This window comes from Notolabrus celidotus, chromosome 11, assembly GCF_009762535.1.
Source record: "Notolabrus celidotus isolate fNotCel1 chromosome 11, fNotCel1.pri, whole genome shotgun sequence".
NCBI classification, from domain to species: domain Eukaryota; kingdom Metazoa; phylum Chordata; class Actinopteri; order Labriformes; family Labridae; genus Notolabrus; species Notolabrus celidotus.
Window position 1 is genome coordinate 12,307,332 of NC_048282.1, and position 18,828 is coordinate 12,326,159.

At 41.1% G+C, this 18,828-nt stretch overlaps 1 protein-coding gene across 1 annotated transcript in view; it reads right to left on the reverse strand.

Annotated features, from left to right (window-relative positions):
* Nucleotides 1-14,779, reverse strand: part of prkcz (protein kinase C, zeta) — a 158,408-nt gene extending 143,629 nt beyond the window's left edge. Inside the window, exons 1-4 of the mRNA XM_034695938.1 lie at nt 14,421-14,779; nt 9,453-9,574; nt 8,844-8,933; nt 7,589-7,639 (exon numbers count right to left, since the gene is read on the reverse strand). Coding sequence (XP_034551829.1) covers nt 7,589-7,639; nt 8,844-8,933; nt 9,453-9,574; nt 14,421-14,497 — 340 coding nt within the window. The 5' untranslated portion in view covers nt 14,498-14,779. The remainder of the gene's footprint in view (nt 1-7,588; nt 7,640-8,843; nt 8,934-9,452; nt 9,575-14,420) is intronic.
* Between the last annotated feature and the right edge of the window lie 4,049 nt (nt 14,780-18,828).

The following is an 18,828-nucleotide window of genomic DNA, read 5'->3' on the forward strand; positions in this document are numbered from 1 at the left end:
ATAAACAAATGAATCATTTTAATAACAGTATTCATGACTCACCAGGTTGTGTTAAATACTGGATTTTGATTGGTCAAAACCTCATAACAATGATTATTAATTCTCGACAGCAAAGGCAACACCAGGAAGAACCTGATCACCCACGTCATATCAAATCAATCCTTGGTAAGGAGTCCGTCACATTCCCCCTCTGCCTGTTGACACTGTGGTAAAAATGTCAGAATGGAATGGAAAGCTTCTGATGTATCAAAGACAAATAACTAGGGATGCACTGATCCTACTTTTTTAGGTCCCGATACCGATATCCATACCTGGGCTTTGGTATCTGCTGATACGGATACTAGCCGATCTGATCCTGGTATTGATTTAACGATCTCTATTCCTTAATTGCCTTGTTTTGGCAACTTCAGGCTTTTCTGACTTGATGGTGAACTGTACCTGGGTTCCTAGTACTAAACCAGAGCCTGGAATCCCTTAATTTCAAGGAACCGGAACAATTCAATCCAATAACCTGTCAGTTTTTTCACACTTTGAATCCATTAATAGAAGGTTTCTTGCTTCTTTGCAGTAGGCTACAGCTGACATAAACTTGTTCCTTTGGGCTCCCATTATATTTTTAAGCGCGACTGCCATCCGTTGAAACATTACCGCAGCACATGTTGCAAGTTTCCGGCGGAGTTGTCAGCAAAAGAAGCATGACATGCACCTAAACTGCAGAGCCTCTGTAGTTATCCTCCATCATGCTCAACCGGGTAAAAATGCACAGACCAGTGGGCGCTGATGACATAGGAGACGCACATGGCTGTTGTAAACACAGAAAAGCATAGAACTGAGATGAATAGATCTGCCATATGGATCGGCACTATATATCGGCCCCTTTGTCACCGATATCCGATCTAGCTTTTTGAGTCTGATCTAGCCGATATGGGATACCAGGATTGGATCGGTGCATCCCTACAAATAACAGCTGTGATTAATTCTAGACTGTCAAACAAACACCAGGGACGACCTGATCACATGTCATATTAAATCACTCCACAGAAAGTAGTCCGTCACATTCCCCCTCTGCCTGTTGCACTGTGGTAAAAACATTAGTGTGGTCTCAGGCTGGTCTTGAGAGTGGGGAAACAATGACAGTTAGCGGGTACAGATGTGAGAGCAGCCTGAGGAGCTACTAGACCCCAACCATCTCTGAGAGGGAAGAGTGGAGAAAAATCCTGTCCTGTAATTCAGGCAACGGCAGCAGAGCTGTTGAGAGCATCTCTAAGCTGCTGATCTCTACAAAGTCAATGAAACCAGAAGAGGTAGAGATAACAGCATCAATGTTCGAAGCTGACACATTTGGCTCATTTATGTTTAAAGGTGAGTCAACGTCAAAGAGAAGGAGAGCTGAATGAGGACAGAGATGTCAACATCAATAGTCCCCCAGAAGTCCTGTTCACCTCGACTAACGTTACTTTTAATGGATATGTTCAGTTTAATGCGGACATACTGCACAGGGAGTATTTCTTCTTATAACACATCTGTTTTGATTTTATCAGGGTGAAGAATTATGCATGAATCTGCATGCTTAGGTTGATATGTGTCCGGTGAGTTCATGTGTGTCCGGTGTGCATATATGTGTCCTGTGTGTTTATATGTGTCCGGTGTGTTCATATATATCCGGTGTGTACATATGTGGGATGAGGTGCACCATTGTTGTGAGGCTGGGTGGATGTTTATTGTTTATTGTGTTTTATACATGTATTCTTGTACAGACGGTGGCAACAAATCTCTTTATTAAGGACAAATAAAGATCTATCTATCTTAGAGGAACAAGGCGATAGACAGGTCGGCGTCTTGTAGCTGTTTGCTAGGAGGCATAAGCCTGCCTTAACTCCGCCTCTTTGCCTGTGTTCACCATCATTGGGCCTCAAAACATCTCTCCAGAAACCAGTGAGTGACGACACACAGAATAATTCCATGTTTGGTATGAAGTGATACCTCCTGCTTGAGTTTCGTAGGGTTGAGGTGAGTCACTCTGATGACTCAGACGTGTCATAGCTGGTGGCTGAGCGGGGACATTTCATTCAGTGTGCGAGTCCAGAAGCTGCAGGAGGAGATACTTTAACCTTTGAATGCCACAGGAGCATCAAATTCAGCTTCAGACATACCTGGTATACCTGGATACATCCCAATGACCTCTGACCTTTACCCCAGTGCAAACATCAGGAAAAAGTTTCTGTTTTTGTATAGGAACTGTAAACTAATTCTATCCATTACATTTATTATATCTTTATCTATCATGCTCCCCAGAGGATGCAGCTTAATAGCTATTAGTTAGCAGCACACCATCCTACCTGACTGGACAGGCGGAGGCAGCATCACAAAGTTCATCTGTGTATCTTCTAAGCAGACACTGCAGATGTTTGGAGGTGTGGTGACGTTGGTGCTGTTGAGCTAAGCATGCTAACTGTCTCCTAATATGCCAACTAGGCAGAAAAAGAAAGTCAGGGACGAGGTGGTTAGCATTCTACCGAGCCTGGTAGCAAACTGGACCAAAAGGTCTCCAAAGTGAAACCCTCCATCAGCGCCTCCACTTACAGCCAGAGTGACCGGGACGCTGGGACGAACGGCCCAATCTGCACACAAGTCAGTTTCCTCTAACGGGAGAGCTGCTGTGAAATTGGCTGAGCACAGTCATGCTCCCAGGAGCACAGACCCTCTGAGTTTAATAACCATGCGTCCTTCACCCCAACGACTCTTTTAATGTGAGGACTTAAAGGGAAAGTTCACATCAGCTGATTGAAGCTGCAGTTTCACTTTGCACATATCTCACTTCAAAAAGTGGAAGAAAATCTTCTGATCTGAAATATTCTCTTGTCTCTCATTTTAAATAAACTTGTCTGGATGTTAACTTAAACATACCGTGAGGCGAGGAGCTTGTTTGGGCTGCAGATTACTGCTGTAAGGTCCGGCTGTACGCTCTACCTCCCCCTTACTCCCCCGAGTTCATGAGGGAAGAGAAGAAGAAACGAAACAGAGAAAAGAGGCTGCAGGGAGATGTTAGAGAGAGGATAATGAAAGGCAGAGTCAGGGCGAGAAGCTGTGTGGGCAAGAGTTCTCCTGCCCCCTCCACCTCTCTCTACTCCCCCGTTTTCTCGAGAGAAAAAGGAGATGAACACTTGTCCTCTACTTTGTTTTTGCCCCTAACTGATTATTTCTCCTCATCCAGATCCTCTGACTTGTCTGAACTGCTTCGTCTGACATTGCCTTGACGTCTTTCACAAACTTTGTCCACGCAGAGTAGGGATGGGACATGAGAAGAAGAGTGCTTACTGCATTAAATAGTAAAAGAAGAAAACATTAGCGACAGTCTCTGGAAATACGTGTGTAGTAGTCTGGGATCCAGAAATGGAGAACACTGCAGAGACTGAGCATGGCTGTAAAATCGTTTGATTACGAATAGTTGCAGAATAGATGCCAGTGATCATTGAATATTATTTTAGTTTGAAATGCTTATCCCTAACGTTCTCTCGGTAATGAGATAGTTGATCGTGCTACAAACCCTCTACATCCTGTCTCTACAGAACAAACCCTAACTTACCATCCTTGTTGTTCAGCACCTCGTCCACTGAGTCCTCCCAGGGTGCTGTCAGGTCTTTAAAATACACTTTACACTGATTGCTTGATCATAACATCATGTCAGGCCTCAGTTTTCCTCTACCCGCATTCTCTCATCATTAGCATCCTAAACCTTTATATTTCAGTGGCTGCTCTCTTCCCCCAATCACATCCTGAGCTCAGCTTTTGTCTCCTATTTTTAAGTCAAGCATCTCTAAACCTGAGTATGTCACCATGAATACCGACCTTCCGTCAAACTAATCCTAATCACACATTTCTGATCAGTAAATTAATAATCTGTGGGCACGAAGGCTTCAAACCACGGAGCGATGTTAAAATGAGCTCTGCAAAGATTTCACCCACAAACCAAAATCCAAAACAATGAGTCACAAACGCAGAATCACTCTGCAGAATGAATAATGCAGCGCTATAACCACAGGTGTAAGCCTTTCTTAGCAGTCTAATCGTGTTTGGGTGAACAGTCTGGTGTCTGTCTTTATTCATAAAAAAAAAACACTGAGCAAAAAAAGACAACAAATCAGAGCTAATGTGATGAAGCAGGTACTTTTAACAGCAGACAGAGAGAAAAAATAAACTTCAACAACATGCCAGAGCACTTCTTCAATGTTTAGAGTAAGAGTGAATAATCATCACACTGCAGTGTTTCCCCCTCACAGACTACAGGTAGTCCACTAAGGGAATGTCATTTATGTTAAATGTTATTTAATCAGTGTGACGCTGCCACCCAGGATCCATTACGATGTTGTGCACAGTTTACCTGAATCACAAAAAGACTGCACTGCTATTGTGCCTATCTGTGCAAATGAGTCCAAGATACACGGTCTAATTCTCTAAGCATGCACAAAGGGTTTAATGTACCACAAACTGCATCACTTTGCACTGCTGCTGTTTGCTTATAGTTAAATAAACAATGATGCATTCATTTGAGGCTAAATAAGTATGTTAACTTCCCCCCCCTCAGACCTGCCCAGGTGAACCGGTGCTGAGCAGGGTCATGTCTCGTGGACCCTTTTAAAGCGCTGTTTTAAAAGATTTTAGTTTGTTGTTGGAAAGTGCTCGTCCTGTCAGAGTCAATGTAAAACACGCACGTAATTTTTTCGTATCATATAGTATCATACCCTGAGTAACATGGTAGTTGATATTATTATGATGATAATTATTACTGTTACTGTACCTGCTGTTATTATTTAAATATTTAATTTGCTTTACCATGACATAACTTTATTTTCATTTATTTACCTTCCTCTTTCCTCTCTACCTATTAAAAGGAAAATGTGTATGAATATACAGAATATAAACATATATACACTACCGTTCAAAAGTTTGGGGTCACCCAGACAATTTTGTGTTTTTCATGAAAACTCACACTTTTATTTATCAAATGAGTTACAAAATGAACAGAAAATATAGTCAAGACGTTGAGAATGTTAGAAATAATGATTTTTAGTTGAAATAATAATTTTGTCCTTCAAACTTTGCTTTCATCAAAGAATGCTCCCTTTGCAGCAATTACAACATTGCAGACCTTTGGCATTCTAGCTGTTAATTTGTTGAGGGAATCTGAAGAAATTTCACCGCACGCTTCCTGAAGCACCTCCCACAAGTTGGATTGGCTTGATGGACACTTCTTGCGTACCATACGGTCAAGCTGCTCCCACAACAGCTCAATGGGGTTGAGATCTGGTGACTGCGCTGTCCACTCCATTACAGACAAAATACCAGCTGCCTGCTTCTTCCCTAAATAGTTCTTGCATAATCTGGAAGTGTGCTTTGGGTCATTGTCCTGTTGTAGGAGGAAATTAGCTCCAATCAAGCGCTGTCCACAGGGTATGGCATGGCATTGCAAAGTTGAGTGATAGCCTTCATCATTCAAAATCCCTTTTATCTTGTACAAATCTCCCACTTTACCAGCACCAAAGCATCCCCAGACCATCACATTACCTCTACCATGCTTAACAGATGGCGTCAGGCACTCTTCCAGCATCTTTTCACTTGTTCTGCGTCTCACTAATCTTCTTCTGTGTGATCCAAACACCTCAAACTTTGATTTGTCTGTCCATAACACTTTTTTCCAATCTTCCTCTGTCTAATGTCTGTGTTCTTTTGCAAATATCAATCTTTTCCTTTTATTGGCCAGTCTCAGAAATGGCTTTTTCTTTGCCACTCTGCCTAGAAGGCCAGCATCCCGGAGTCACCTCTTCACTGTAGACGTTGACACTGGCATTTTGCGGGTACCATTTAATGAAGCTGCCAGTTCAGGACCTGTGAGGTGTCTATTTCTCAAACTAGAGACTCAACTGTACTCGTCCTCTTGTTCAGTTGTGCACCGGGGCCTCCCACTTCTCTTTCTACTCTGGTTAGAGCCTGTTTGTGCTGTTCTCTGAAGGGAGTAGTACACATCGTTGTAGGAAATGTTCAGTTTCTTGGAAATGTCTCGCATGGAATAGCCTTCATTTCTAAGAACAAGAATAGACTGTGGAGTTTCATATGAAAGTTCTCTTTTTCTGGCCATTCTGAGAGTATAATCGAACCCACAAATGTGATGCTCCAAATACTCAACTAGCTCAAAGAAAGGCCAGTTTTACAGCTTCTCTAACCAGCAGAACCGTTTTCAGCTGTGCTAACGTATCTGCACAAGGGTTTTCAAGATGTTTCTAATCATCCATTAGCTTTCTAACGCGATTAGCAAACACAATGTACCATTAGAACACTGGAGTGATGGTTGCTGGAAATGAGCCTCTATACACCTTTGTAGATATTCCATTAAAAACCAGACGTTTGCAGCTAGAATAGTCATTTACTGCATTAACAAATATAGAGTGTATTTCTGATTAATTTAATGTTATCTTCAGTGAAAAAAAACTGTGCTTTTCTTTCAAAAATAAGGACATATCTAAGTGACCCCAAACTTTTGAACGGTAGTGTATAAAAACATACAATATATATATATATATTTATTATTAATTATATTATTTTTATTTTATTTATTTAACATTTCATTGTTATTGTTTTCATTGTAATAATCCCTATTTGTGTTATTTTTGTTAATTTTACCCAATTTCTTACATGCCTACTCAACTATTTATCTTGATTTCTTTATTTCATTTTATTTTTATTTCTATTTTTTAAATAATCAATTAATTATTATTTAATGTTTGGTCTATATGTCAATTATTTATTTATTTCAATCTCTTCCTAAGATATGTTTCCAGCATTTTCTCCCACTCAGTTACTCTCAATCCACTGTCCTATTAGCTACCCTTCAACATAAGTGACACGCCCACACACACACACACACACACACACACACAAACACACACAAACACACACACATACACACACACACACACAACCAACCACACACACACACGCACGCACGCACACGCGCACACACACACACAAACACACACACACACACACACACACACACAACCAACCACACACACACACACACGCACGCACGAACGCACGCGCACACACACACACACACACACACACCGAACATCCTTTAACATCAATTCAATATTACAATACGTTGTTAGTTCCTGCTAGTCACCGTTTTGAAATTTAAAAAAGTTAGAAATAAAAAAGGAGTCATTTTAAAACTGAAGAAGAAGAAAGTGAACAGAGCAGAGAACAGAAAAAGGAGGTCGAGCTGCTGTGTGTGTTATGAGATGAGAGGTGTGTGTTTGTGTGTGCAGAAGGGAACATGAGCACACAATAATTCAAGAACTACAAACTCTGTTTTTTGTCTCTGTAGCACGGGTCTATTGACAACTGAACTAAACTTGCAGCTGCAGAGAGAGGAGTCCAAAGAGCTCTCACACACCTCCACTCTGTGCTCACACCACAGTCAGGTACATTCAGTATGAGCTTCACCTGGTTCACTCATGTTTCTATGGCTACACAGCAGGAAGAGTGATAAGGAAGCATAGACGGAGGAGAGTTCATAGAGTGTACTCACTGTCCTCTCCTGGGCAGCGCAGACCGGGCCGCTCCGGGATACTGGGGAACACTGGAGAGACAGGAAGCAACCCAAAGTCATCATTTACATTTGATCGATTTATTCACCTGTACCAGTACAGGTTACAAAACCAGAACTCTGATCATGGAGTTATCTTTGTTTTATAAAGCATGTAACGGAAATTTTTTCACAACATGTTTCGCAGGAGAGGGCACCAAATTTTGGAGCTTGTGTGGATTTTAGACGGACATAGATTCAGAAGTGGAGGACAGAGAGAAGAACAGGGAAGAGGACAAATCAGGATCATGCTTATCAAGCATCACAGGAGCTTTTTATCCTCAAAGGACAACGTTGCTTCACCAGGGACAGGAAGCGTGAGCAAGGGAGCGTTTCAATCCAGAGTCTGACCGCTAGATATCGCTAAATATTCTACACACTGTTCTTTTAATCTCTCTCGATTTCTATTCAGTTCAAATTAGGGCGATAATTCAAAAACGATAATTATCGTGATATAATTTTTCTCGATATGAATATGACAAATGTTTGATAAAAATTCTATATCAATAAATATATAATTACAGCCCCCAACCACTAAAAAAGGGAGGGGTGTGCTAGTGAGCCTTAAACGCTAGTTGCCACCCACTTCATTAAATAAATGTTCAGGATGTGGGTAAAGGAACACTCAGCCGTAACTCTTCGTAAACTTAAGGGGGGTTACAACTCAAAACAATACTCTACTAAACTGGTACACAGTATAAAAATTCGATATATCTTTGATGTAAATTTAAATCAAATTATACAAATAACCAATAACCAAGAAAAATCAGAATCTGCAAACTAAAACTTCTCAAAAAATCTCATCTTACACAAAAGACCTGCTTCCTGTTAGCACCGTCAGAAATGATGGATTCAAGAAGTTCATCAGAAAACTAAATCCAGATACAAACTAACAAACTATCTGGTTTCTTTAACTTTTACTAGGGAGCAAAAATCTGCCTTGAGATTTAAATTAAATAATGATTTGATATTTTCTTGTGATAAATGTCGATATCGACTGATATTAAATACTTTATTGTAATAACATCTTTTTCAATATCGCCCAGCTCTAGTTCAGATAATCATAAAAATATGAAAGGACTGCAGAGAGAATAAATGTTTCTTTTTTGTGGAGGAGTCCCTCCTCCTGTCTGTGGTGGTAACATTTTTAACATTCATCATGATCATAACGCTCAGAATTAAAGATCAATGATCTCACCATGCAGCAGCAGGCCCGACTTCTTGGTCCGATTGTAAATACGAAAAGCTTCCTCCAGCTCCATCTGAGACGAGATGGTACAAGGGTCCCCTACACACACACACACACACACACACACACACACACACACACACACACACACACACACACACACACGATTAAAAATGGAAACAAAGATTGCAGATTATCACCCTGCCACATCTAAACATTCATATTTGTTTCATGGAGAGACGTGGACGAGGGGGAGTGGATGTTTATTTGGTTTTTTTTACATTAACACGGCAGAGCTCCTTTGGAGGAGACATCCAGCAGACAGTAAGGAGATGTTTGTTTGTCAGAGTATGAAGGTACACGCTCAGAGTGAACACGCGTGTAAACACAGAGACCCTCTCAGGCCGATCTTCAAAGCTCACACTGCTGAAGCTCTTCGTTGTTCCAGTAACGCCGTGAGGAGCCAGTGATGAGTCTCAGACTGGCCTGCAGCCCGGTGACCTGTCCCTCTGGCCTCCTCCACGCTGCATCTCCGAGCCAGAGTTTATCAGCGGTGTTAAAGGGCACAGCAGGTGTGTTCGCACTGATGAAGAGTATCTGAGCGTGAGCTACACCCACCTTCATCATCGATCCACTTCAGCGTGATGGGCTGCTGCCTGGCAACGCTGCACATCCCTCTCACCTCCGCACACAGCTCTGCAAAGGTTACTGAGGCAGCCAAGTCTGTGATCAGCATGTCTCTGAATGCACACACACACACACACACACACAAACACACACACCAACAAAGAACACACACACACACACACAAAGAACACACACCAGCAGAGAGGAAATATGAATCACTTTGAGATCCTTCAAGAGGATCCAAGATGTCAACAACAACACGAGTACTTCATCCACTTCCTTCACGTCTCTGTTGAAGCTTTTTGAGCACGTATTTGTGAAACTGGATATTTTCAACTCCAGAGATATTTCATGTGAATTCTTATTCGTCCTTTTGTTGCATCAGAAATCATCGATCCAAACCCTTTTAGATAAACAAGCTTTTAAAAGTGGATCACTTTAGGGGCGCTGTTGGCCTAGCGGTCTAATGGTGTGTTCGCACCAAACGCAAATAGAATCATTCGCGCGAAGTACATGTAAAGTCAATGCAGAGGCGTGAGTAGACGCGAGCACTGGTCTGGCGGCGCGTATTCGCGACGCAAATGGCGCGATTTGCGTGAATGACACGCAACATTTGCGCTAATGACTCGCATTATTCGCGCATATAGCGCGAATTCATTCGCGCGAATTGAGCGAGTGAACACAAAACATTCCCGCGTCCATATTCGCGCGTCTAACGCGATCGTTCGCGTTTGGTGTGAACGCACCATTAGTGCGCCCAATGTATAGAGGCTGTAGTCCTTGTCACAGCGGTCGCAGGTTTGACGTAGAGCTAGGCGATATTGAAAATGATGTTATCACGATACAATATTTCACATCAGTGGATATCGATAATTATCCTAAGAAATATCAAATCATAATTTCATTTAAATTTAAAGTCAGATTTTTCTACTGAGTGAAAGTGGAAGAAACCAGTTTGTTAGTTTGTATCTGGATTTAGTTTTCTGATGAACTTCTTGAATCCATCATGTCTGACGGTGCTAACAGGAAGCAGGTCATTTGTGTAAGATGAGATTTTTGTGAAGTTTTAGTTTGTAGATTCTTATTTTTCTTGGTTATTTGTATAATTTGATTTAAATTTAAAACAAAGATATATCAAATTGTGTAGTGTATCAGTTTAGAAAAGTATTGTTTTGAATAGTCCACTCCCCTTTAAGATTATTAAGGATCATGGGCGGAGTGATATTGTTTCCCACAGTGCAGTGAATGCATCATGGTTATTCAGTGTTCAATTGTACTACGATCACAGTGGACATTGAACATGTTAGAAATGAACAGCAGAAGTTGTCTCTGTGCTCTACCTTTACCCATATCCTGAAAGTGTTTTTAATTGAGCATGTTAAGTGAATAGTTAAAGCAGAGTCAGCACAGTGTCGGACTAACGACTCTGCTTTGAGCTGGTAGGTTTTGAGTTTCCTTCAGTGTCGCTCGTTTCAGCTGTGTTTACTTTCCGCGCCAAACATCTTTGAACCGCCTACCTCTCACCCTGCGACATGAAGCTGGGGTTGGTAGTCTCGGAAAACTAGCATGAATTTGAATGTAGCATGTCTTCAAGACTCCGTCTAACCCCTCCCCCCTTCCCCTCGAAGCTCCTCCAAAACGATGCCCCCGCTCACATGCACGAGCGCCACTGATTCATGACCATCGCTACAGTACATCTACATTTTCTGTAGGACTTACTAAATGTCATTAATTCTTTTGCTTGTCAGAGCCCCCGTGGTAAGAGCTTTTTAGACTCTGATCCAGACTACAGTCCTAAGCAAAGCCCCTCATCGGGTCAGAGGGGACAGGCCCGAGGTCGAGCGAGAGGGGCAGTCAGTAGAGTCAGGGGAAGCAGAGGCAGGGGACGGGGAGTACACGCCGGGGAAATGTGCGCGCAGGAGGCGGGCAGAACGGCAGGACGGAATTTGGTTGGTTTAAAATTTTGGGACCTAAAAGGGTGATTGGTTGGTGTTTTCCCAGGTTTACTCGGGCTGTAGATAGCAGCTTTTATTGGCTCTTTTTTAAGAACAGATTATGTATTGATTGCCGTCGGAACATAAAGATCATTTTAACAAGTATGACAAAAAGTGTATCGAAATCTGACTACCAACCCCAGCTTTAAGGCACATTAGTGTCCCCCCATTTCTCAGTGGTTGGGGGGTGTAATTACAGGTTTATTTATATCAAATTTGTATCGAACATTTGTTATATTTATATTGAGAAAAATTATATCATGATAATTAGGATTATTGATTTATCATTCACCCAGCACTAATAGAGGCATAGAGACACGAAGGCAGCTGATGAAGATTTTAGAGGTACGGATACCTGGACAGCCAGACAAAGATTTGACCTTCATTGACATCTATGGATAAACTAGTAGATGATCTCTCTCTCTCTCTCTCTCTCTCTCTCTCTCTCTCTCTCTCTCTCTCTCTCTCTCTCTCTCTCTCTCTCTCTCTCTCTCTCTCTCCTGGCTACATGTGGTGAGTTTTGTCTCCACACCTGCTCCACAGGTAATAGAGAGAGAGAGAGATCTTCAAATGGAGCTAACACGTACAACATTTTCACGACTGATCCCTCTTTTAGCTGATTTTATAAACTTCTGTCACTTAAAATAAAGGGAAATATCTGTCTGTGTCCTTTCATGATAAAACACCTTTGTTATGAAAACAGGATGTATAGAAAACAAAGGCATAAAAAGGCAAAATAAAAGCATCATGGATAACACACTCCTCTAAAAGTATTGATGAATGAAAGGTGTCGTGAACTCTAATCTACACGAAAGAACAGATCAGTGACGACTGAGAAACACTCTTATCAGTGGGCCATTATATTAAATAAGGGTGTGTGTGTGTGTGTGTGTGTGTGTGTGTGTGTGTGTGTGTGTGTGTGTGTGTGTGTGTGTGTGTGTGTTTATGGTGTGTTTTTCTGGACTCTGACAAGGTAGAGCAGAGACAGCTTGCTTCCCAGCAGGCTGTGCTCCACGCTGTCAACACCCACACAAGTCAGATTGGAAGGATGTCTCACACACTCACACACACACACACACACACACACACACACACACATACACACACACATACACAGGCCATTATTACACATATTGATCTGGTATTTTTCTTGCAATGAAAAAGGAGTAAGTTGGATCATAAAGTTTTATAAATTATTTTTATGATAAATCAGGTGAAAGGAGGTTTTTAGCGACTATTTTGCTAATCAATTGAAAATATGAATCTTTATTTTGGCTGCCTCTTCCAAGCACATATTTACAGCTTTTCCTTTTAATTCATCACAAAATAACTGAGGAGTCTTTGTCTGATGTTTGACAGATGAAGCATCTGCAGGATGTCCCATTGAACGTAGTCTGAGGAATCTTTAACTACAGCTCGTCTGCGTACAAAACATCCTTCTCTCTCTCTCTGCAGACTTTGTAAACCTGCTGAAGTCAAATGCTCGTGTTAAGACTTACAGCAGACTGACCTTTGAACTATTTGCATAGTGCATACTTCAGAGTCCTCGGCACGCTGAGGGATTGGTCTCAGTGCAAACCAGCCTACGACATGTTGACCTTTGAACCCTCTAATCAGAACATTTCTCCCTGAATGAGCTTAAGTAGTCTGCGACAGGCCCTGAGTGCTGGTTACACCTTGTAGACTCTACACATCAAACACCTGCAGAGGTAGATCAGTTGTAGTTACTGACTCCCCAACTTTAATATCACACAGCTCGACCTGCACTGCTTGCTCAGCCTGTGGACGTGAATCTGTGAATAGCAGGAATGTGTCTGTGAGAAATCTGACACGAGTCTTTAATCTCTGAAATGTGGTTTAGAGTGAAGAGCAGGTGGGTCTGCACTGATTTTGAACACATCCCCTGGTTTCAGGCTCATGGTCAGGGGTGTCAAACATGCGGCCTGTGGGTCATAACCGGCCCACCAGAGGCTCCAATCTGGCCCTGAGACGACTTTGCAAAGGGAAGAAATTACAGAGAAGACATTGACTGCAATTTTTCAATAAGTTTGTCCTCTGGGGGTCGCATAAAACCATAGTGCTGACGGAGCGCCCTGAATGGTGCTCTGGGACTTTTTTCTCAAAGTGAGAAAATAGATGACTTGCTCTTTTCATAATCCGGTTGAGATTCATAAAGACTTTTTAGAGCACTATAAAATGATCCACTAACTACTAACTACTAACACTAGCACTACACCTCGCAAGCGAACTGTTCCTGCAGGAGCTGAGGGGTCCAAAATAGTCAACTTCACCTTCTTCATTATTCTAATCTATTTGTTCTTCTGCAGTAAACATTACACTCTGTGTCAGGTGAATGGGTAACCTGTGTGTTCGGTGTGTTCACAGCAGGTTTCAGGGCTTAAAGAGTAAAATATTCTGCCCACTATGAGACTCATCATGGCAAAAAAATACAACAGCTGTTTTTGTAGAAAGATAGTTCATTAAATGTGAACATTTTCATAATGTACTTGTACATTTTTGCACTAAAACTGAGGGAAACATTTAGAGTTGCTGTTATTTATAGGTCACCATGTTATGATTTTGCTGGACTGGCCCACTTCAGATCAACTTGGGCTGTATGTGGCCCCTGAAATGAACTGAGTTTGACGCCCCTGCTCATGATGGAGCCGTGATATATGAACAGACAGCAGAGCCAGGAGAGAGTAATCTCACTGTATGATGTCATCATGCCCACCTGTTAATTGAGGGTGACGTCATCACGCCCCAGGAGTGCAGCGTCACTCAGACTGACCAAGCCTGATCCGACGATACAATTTGACCCATAACACCCCCACCTTCCCTGGAAGTTAACCCACAGGTGTGTCCCCTCCCCCCCCCCCCCCCCCCCCCCCCCCCCTCACCTTACCCATCCAAACCCACCTGTCACCATAAGCAGCTGGCTAACCTCCACTTTAAACACACTTACCCGCAGTAATGCGCTTTCATCTTCACCCACTCCGACTTCAGGTCCATTATGGATCCGTTTGACGCCAGCATGTGCATAGCAACGGTTTAGTGTTCCCTCCCAACGGTTACCGGACAGGTCCAAACTCTCGGTGTCACCGGGTCACGTTAAGTGTTCATAACACGGTCAGGAGTCACGGTAAAGTGCTGAAGAGCTCTCCGGAAACTAAGCTCGTCGAGTTACTTAAAAGTTTCCTCAGTTTGGACATCAGAGCCTCCCCGTGGAGGAGAAGTTAAGCTAGCTAGCATAGCAGTTTCATTTCCGGTTAGACTTGTCAAAATAAAACACGTTGACTTTATTTACCTGTATAATGCACAAAAAGAAACAAGTCATACAAACATCAGAATTTTAAAATAAACACACTGGCTTTATGTATTATTTTAGAGGCCCTGAATTCAAAAAGTAATTATTTTTTATATCCTCTGTACAATATATTAAAGCTGCTATTGGAAGTCACAGAGTAAACATCTGTTCGGATAGAGGGACTTCGAATGTCAACACTATCCCTCCAAACCATAGACCGTAAATAGAAATGGACAGCGTTGCTCCGCCTCTTCCTGTTGTATGATTCTGAAGCCAAAAAATCCCCCTCCTGGGCGCAGCCATTGTGCAGCCAGAGCCTGTTAAGACACTGTAATAAGCTCCACCCTACAGCATAACGTCACAAGACCCTGTGTGTCCTTTGAAGTTTCCCTCTATGGCGGCTGTGAATCAAAGGAAACCCGGAAGTAAAACCCAGTTTTTTAAACTCTAATAACTAACAAAAAAGAAACTTTTCAGGAAAAAGAGGCCTTGAACACAAAACAGTCAAATAATAACTACATATCACCACAGCATACGGATGTGAGAAACATTCATACAACGTGTATTTATTTTTTAAAGTTTGAGATGGATTTTTTTACCTATACTGCAGCCAGCCACCAGGGGGCAGACACACTGCTGAAAGCTTCACCACCAGGGTCGCATCCGGCTCGCTTGCTCCCAACCAGATTTCCTCTTAGCCCCCCAACACAGATCAGTGTGTGCAGTCATGATAGTACCGGACTCATAGCCAATCGGAGGACGTAGTGGGGGCCGCCCCTTAACCAATCAGGACAGAGGATTGGAGATTAGCTATGATTGGTCTGTCATAACGGGAACGAGGGGAATAATAACATTGCTTGATACAAAGGCATTGGAAAACGCAGAGATTGTCTCAAATTACTTCACTTACCGATGAGTACCGATGGGCATTACGACCTTTTCTCCAAACCCAGCAGAAAAAAATAAAAAATGTTAACACCATTCCTACCAATGGCAGCTTTAACTTGTGCATACAAGAACATAACTTCTGTAAATTATATATAGTCTTGTATGCCTTGTACATAGAGAACACAGTTTTCCAAATTCAAATTCCTTGTGTGTTCAAGCATACCTGGCCAATAAAGCTGATTCTGATTCTGATTCTGATTCTGATTCTGAATAAATAGGTTTATCACCTTGTGCACAAAACATAATTATCATGTGGATAAAAGTTATTATTATGTACACAATTCAATTACATTGTGAAAACAGTTTTTATCTGGTTTGCACAACATAATTATTTTGTTTGTACAAGTAATACTATTTTGGGAACAAGTGGATATCTTGTGCACACAAGTTATTTTCTCATGTGCATAGGATGCTCTCTGGTTCGCACAATACAATTATCCCAAGTTATCTTGTGTGCACAATATAAAAACATTTTGTGAATATGAGGAACAACTTTTCACTTTTGGGAACATCAGTGGCCCTGTACTATAGATATAAAGATACAAAATCTTTGGCGTTTTGTTTTTATATTGCATAGAATAATGCAACAGTTTATCCCTGCATCCTGAACAGCAGCTGCAAAAAATCTATTAATACAATAAACATCTTTGTGTCCATAGCTAAACGTGTTAAAAATTATAAATGAAGGTATGCTGTGTTTTAAAAATAGATACATTACTGAAAATGTAATTAAATCAATAAATAATGTTTCTGTGGGTCTTTTTTTAGTATTTTAATTTTGTATTTTTCATGCGTTTGTTAGGGTGTTGAAGTTAAAGTTCATGCGAACAGAAGGTGAGTAAAGGTTTAAAGCGTGACCTTTATTTCAAAATGAAACCTTTATTCCGGTGTGAGGAACTCCGTCAGCTTGACGGTTTCTTGTGTCTCGTTACGGTTACCGGGATCCAAATTCACCTGTCCCATTGTTTCCAAGGGGGCTTGTTCTGAATGTTGGAAATGTATGATGGACTCTGTAGCGACCTTTTAGAGGATTTACATTAAGTTATTTATTATGACCCATATCAGGGTGATCCGTCTACTTACGACCCTTTGTGTCCATTTAAAGTCTTTGTTTTATCCAGTCTAAATATTCTCGGTTTTGAATATCATAGTACGCACTGATATGTCAAAAAACTGAACTTTGTAAAAAATGTCAAATTTTTGATATGAAAGGAGTTGAATAACTCAAGAGTGCTAGTCAAACTAGAAACTAACAGTTCATGGATACTACTCAGGTCTACTGTACTATCATGCAGTCTTAAAGCGCCACCTGCTGGTGAATCAATGAATAACCTTTAATAGACGCTCAAGTCGTTTAGATGAAGGCAAGTCTCCTCCTGGGTGGAAGGTAAAGATTTTAACAGTGGTGTACTCAGGGGGGGCTCATGTCCAAAGAAAACATGCTAAAGTGCAGTCTTGGAGCGATGAAACATTGAAAATGGCCTTCTCCGCTGCCCTTTCAGAGGAAAATGCATGACAAAGTGTCCTCTAGAAGCCCCTTAGATGTATAAAACTTTAAAAAGTGCTCTCTGGATGCCCTTAAAATGTATGAAACGTAGAAAATGTGGCCTCTGGATTCCCGTCAAATGTATAAAACTTAAAAATGTGCCCTCTTGATGCCCCTTTAATTTATAAAACGTAGAAAAGGTGCCCTCCTCTGGATGCCCCTCAAATATCTAAAACGTAGGAAAATGTGCCCTCTGGTTGCCTCTCAAATGCATAAAACTTAAAAATGTGCCCTCTGGATGCCCTTAAAATGTATAAACGTAGGAAAAAGTGGCATCTGCATGTCACTCAAATGTATAAGATATTGAAAAAGTACCCTCCAAATGCCCCTGAAATGTAAAAATTGTAGAAAAAGTGCCCTCTGGATGTCCCTCAAATGTCTAAAACGTTGGAAAAAGTGCCCTCTGGATGCACCTAAAATGTATGAAACATAGAAAAAGTTGCCTCTGGATCTCCCTCAAATGTATAAAATATTGAAAAAGTGCCCTTTAAATGCCCCTTAAATGTACAAATTGTAGAAAAAAGGCCCTCTGGATGCCCCTAAAATTTATAAAACTTAAAAATGTGCCCTCTTGAAGCCTGTAGAATGTATAAAACGTAGGAAAAGTGCCCTCCTCTGGAAGCCCCTCAAATGTATAAAACGTAGGGAAAAGTCCCCTTTGGATGCCCCTAAAATTAATAAAATGTAAAAATAAAATAAAAGTGCCAGTTGAATTTCCCACAGAAAACATAGAAAAAGTGCCCTCTCCATGCCCCTAAAATGTATGAAACTTAAAAAAGAGCCCACAGGATGCCCCCAAATGTATAAAACATAAAACAGGGCCCTCTGGTTGCCAATATAGTTCCTTATGTTTTGTTAATTATATACTTTAATAAATAATATAGAAATAAATAAATAAATAGTTTTGTGTTTTCCTTCGTCATAATTCAATTTCCAGCACAAATGAACACATAAATATTCACCAGAATGCAGGACTTAAGTGTTAGCTGCTCAAAATATTCTGGGGGAGGACCTCCTTTCCTTCCTTCCTCAGCTCTTTCCCTTTTCTCTGAAGACTTACTTGCAGAAATTACTATGCAGAAATTTGATGTGTAGAAACAAAACAGAATCAGAATCAAACAGAATCCACACACCCGTTTCTTTCTTTATCTCTCTTTCTTAGGATCTCCATTAACTCCAGCATTAGCACACACATACAGTCACAACCACTTACAACACAACATACTAAACAGCTCCACTGAACAGAATAAGAAAAGCATACAGCAGAGAAATAAAGTGTCCTTCCATTAACAGAGATTACGCACAAATTAAACACAAAATACAAAAATCAAGTCTTTTAAATTCATTCTATACACTCACATGTATGCACCTACTGTATATGCAAGCTACAGAAGAGGATTAAGACTAAAATTATATATATTTTGAGCGCAGGCGAGCGAAAAACACATTGGTGGGATTTTTTTTTAATTCTGAGAAAAAAATTCTGAATTCTGACTTAATCTCAGAATGTTTTTTAAATTAAATCTTAATTATTTTATTTTTTTAGTGGCTGCATACACATATCCACATACA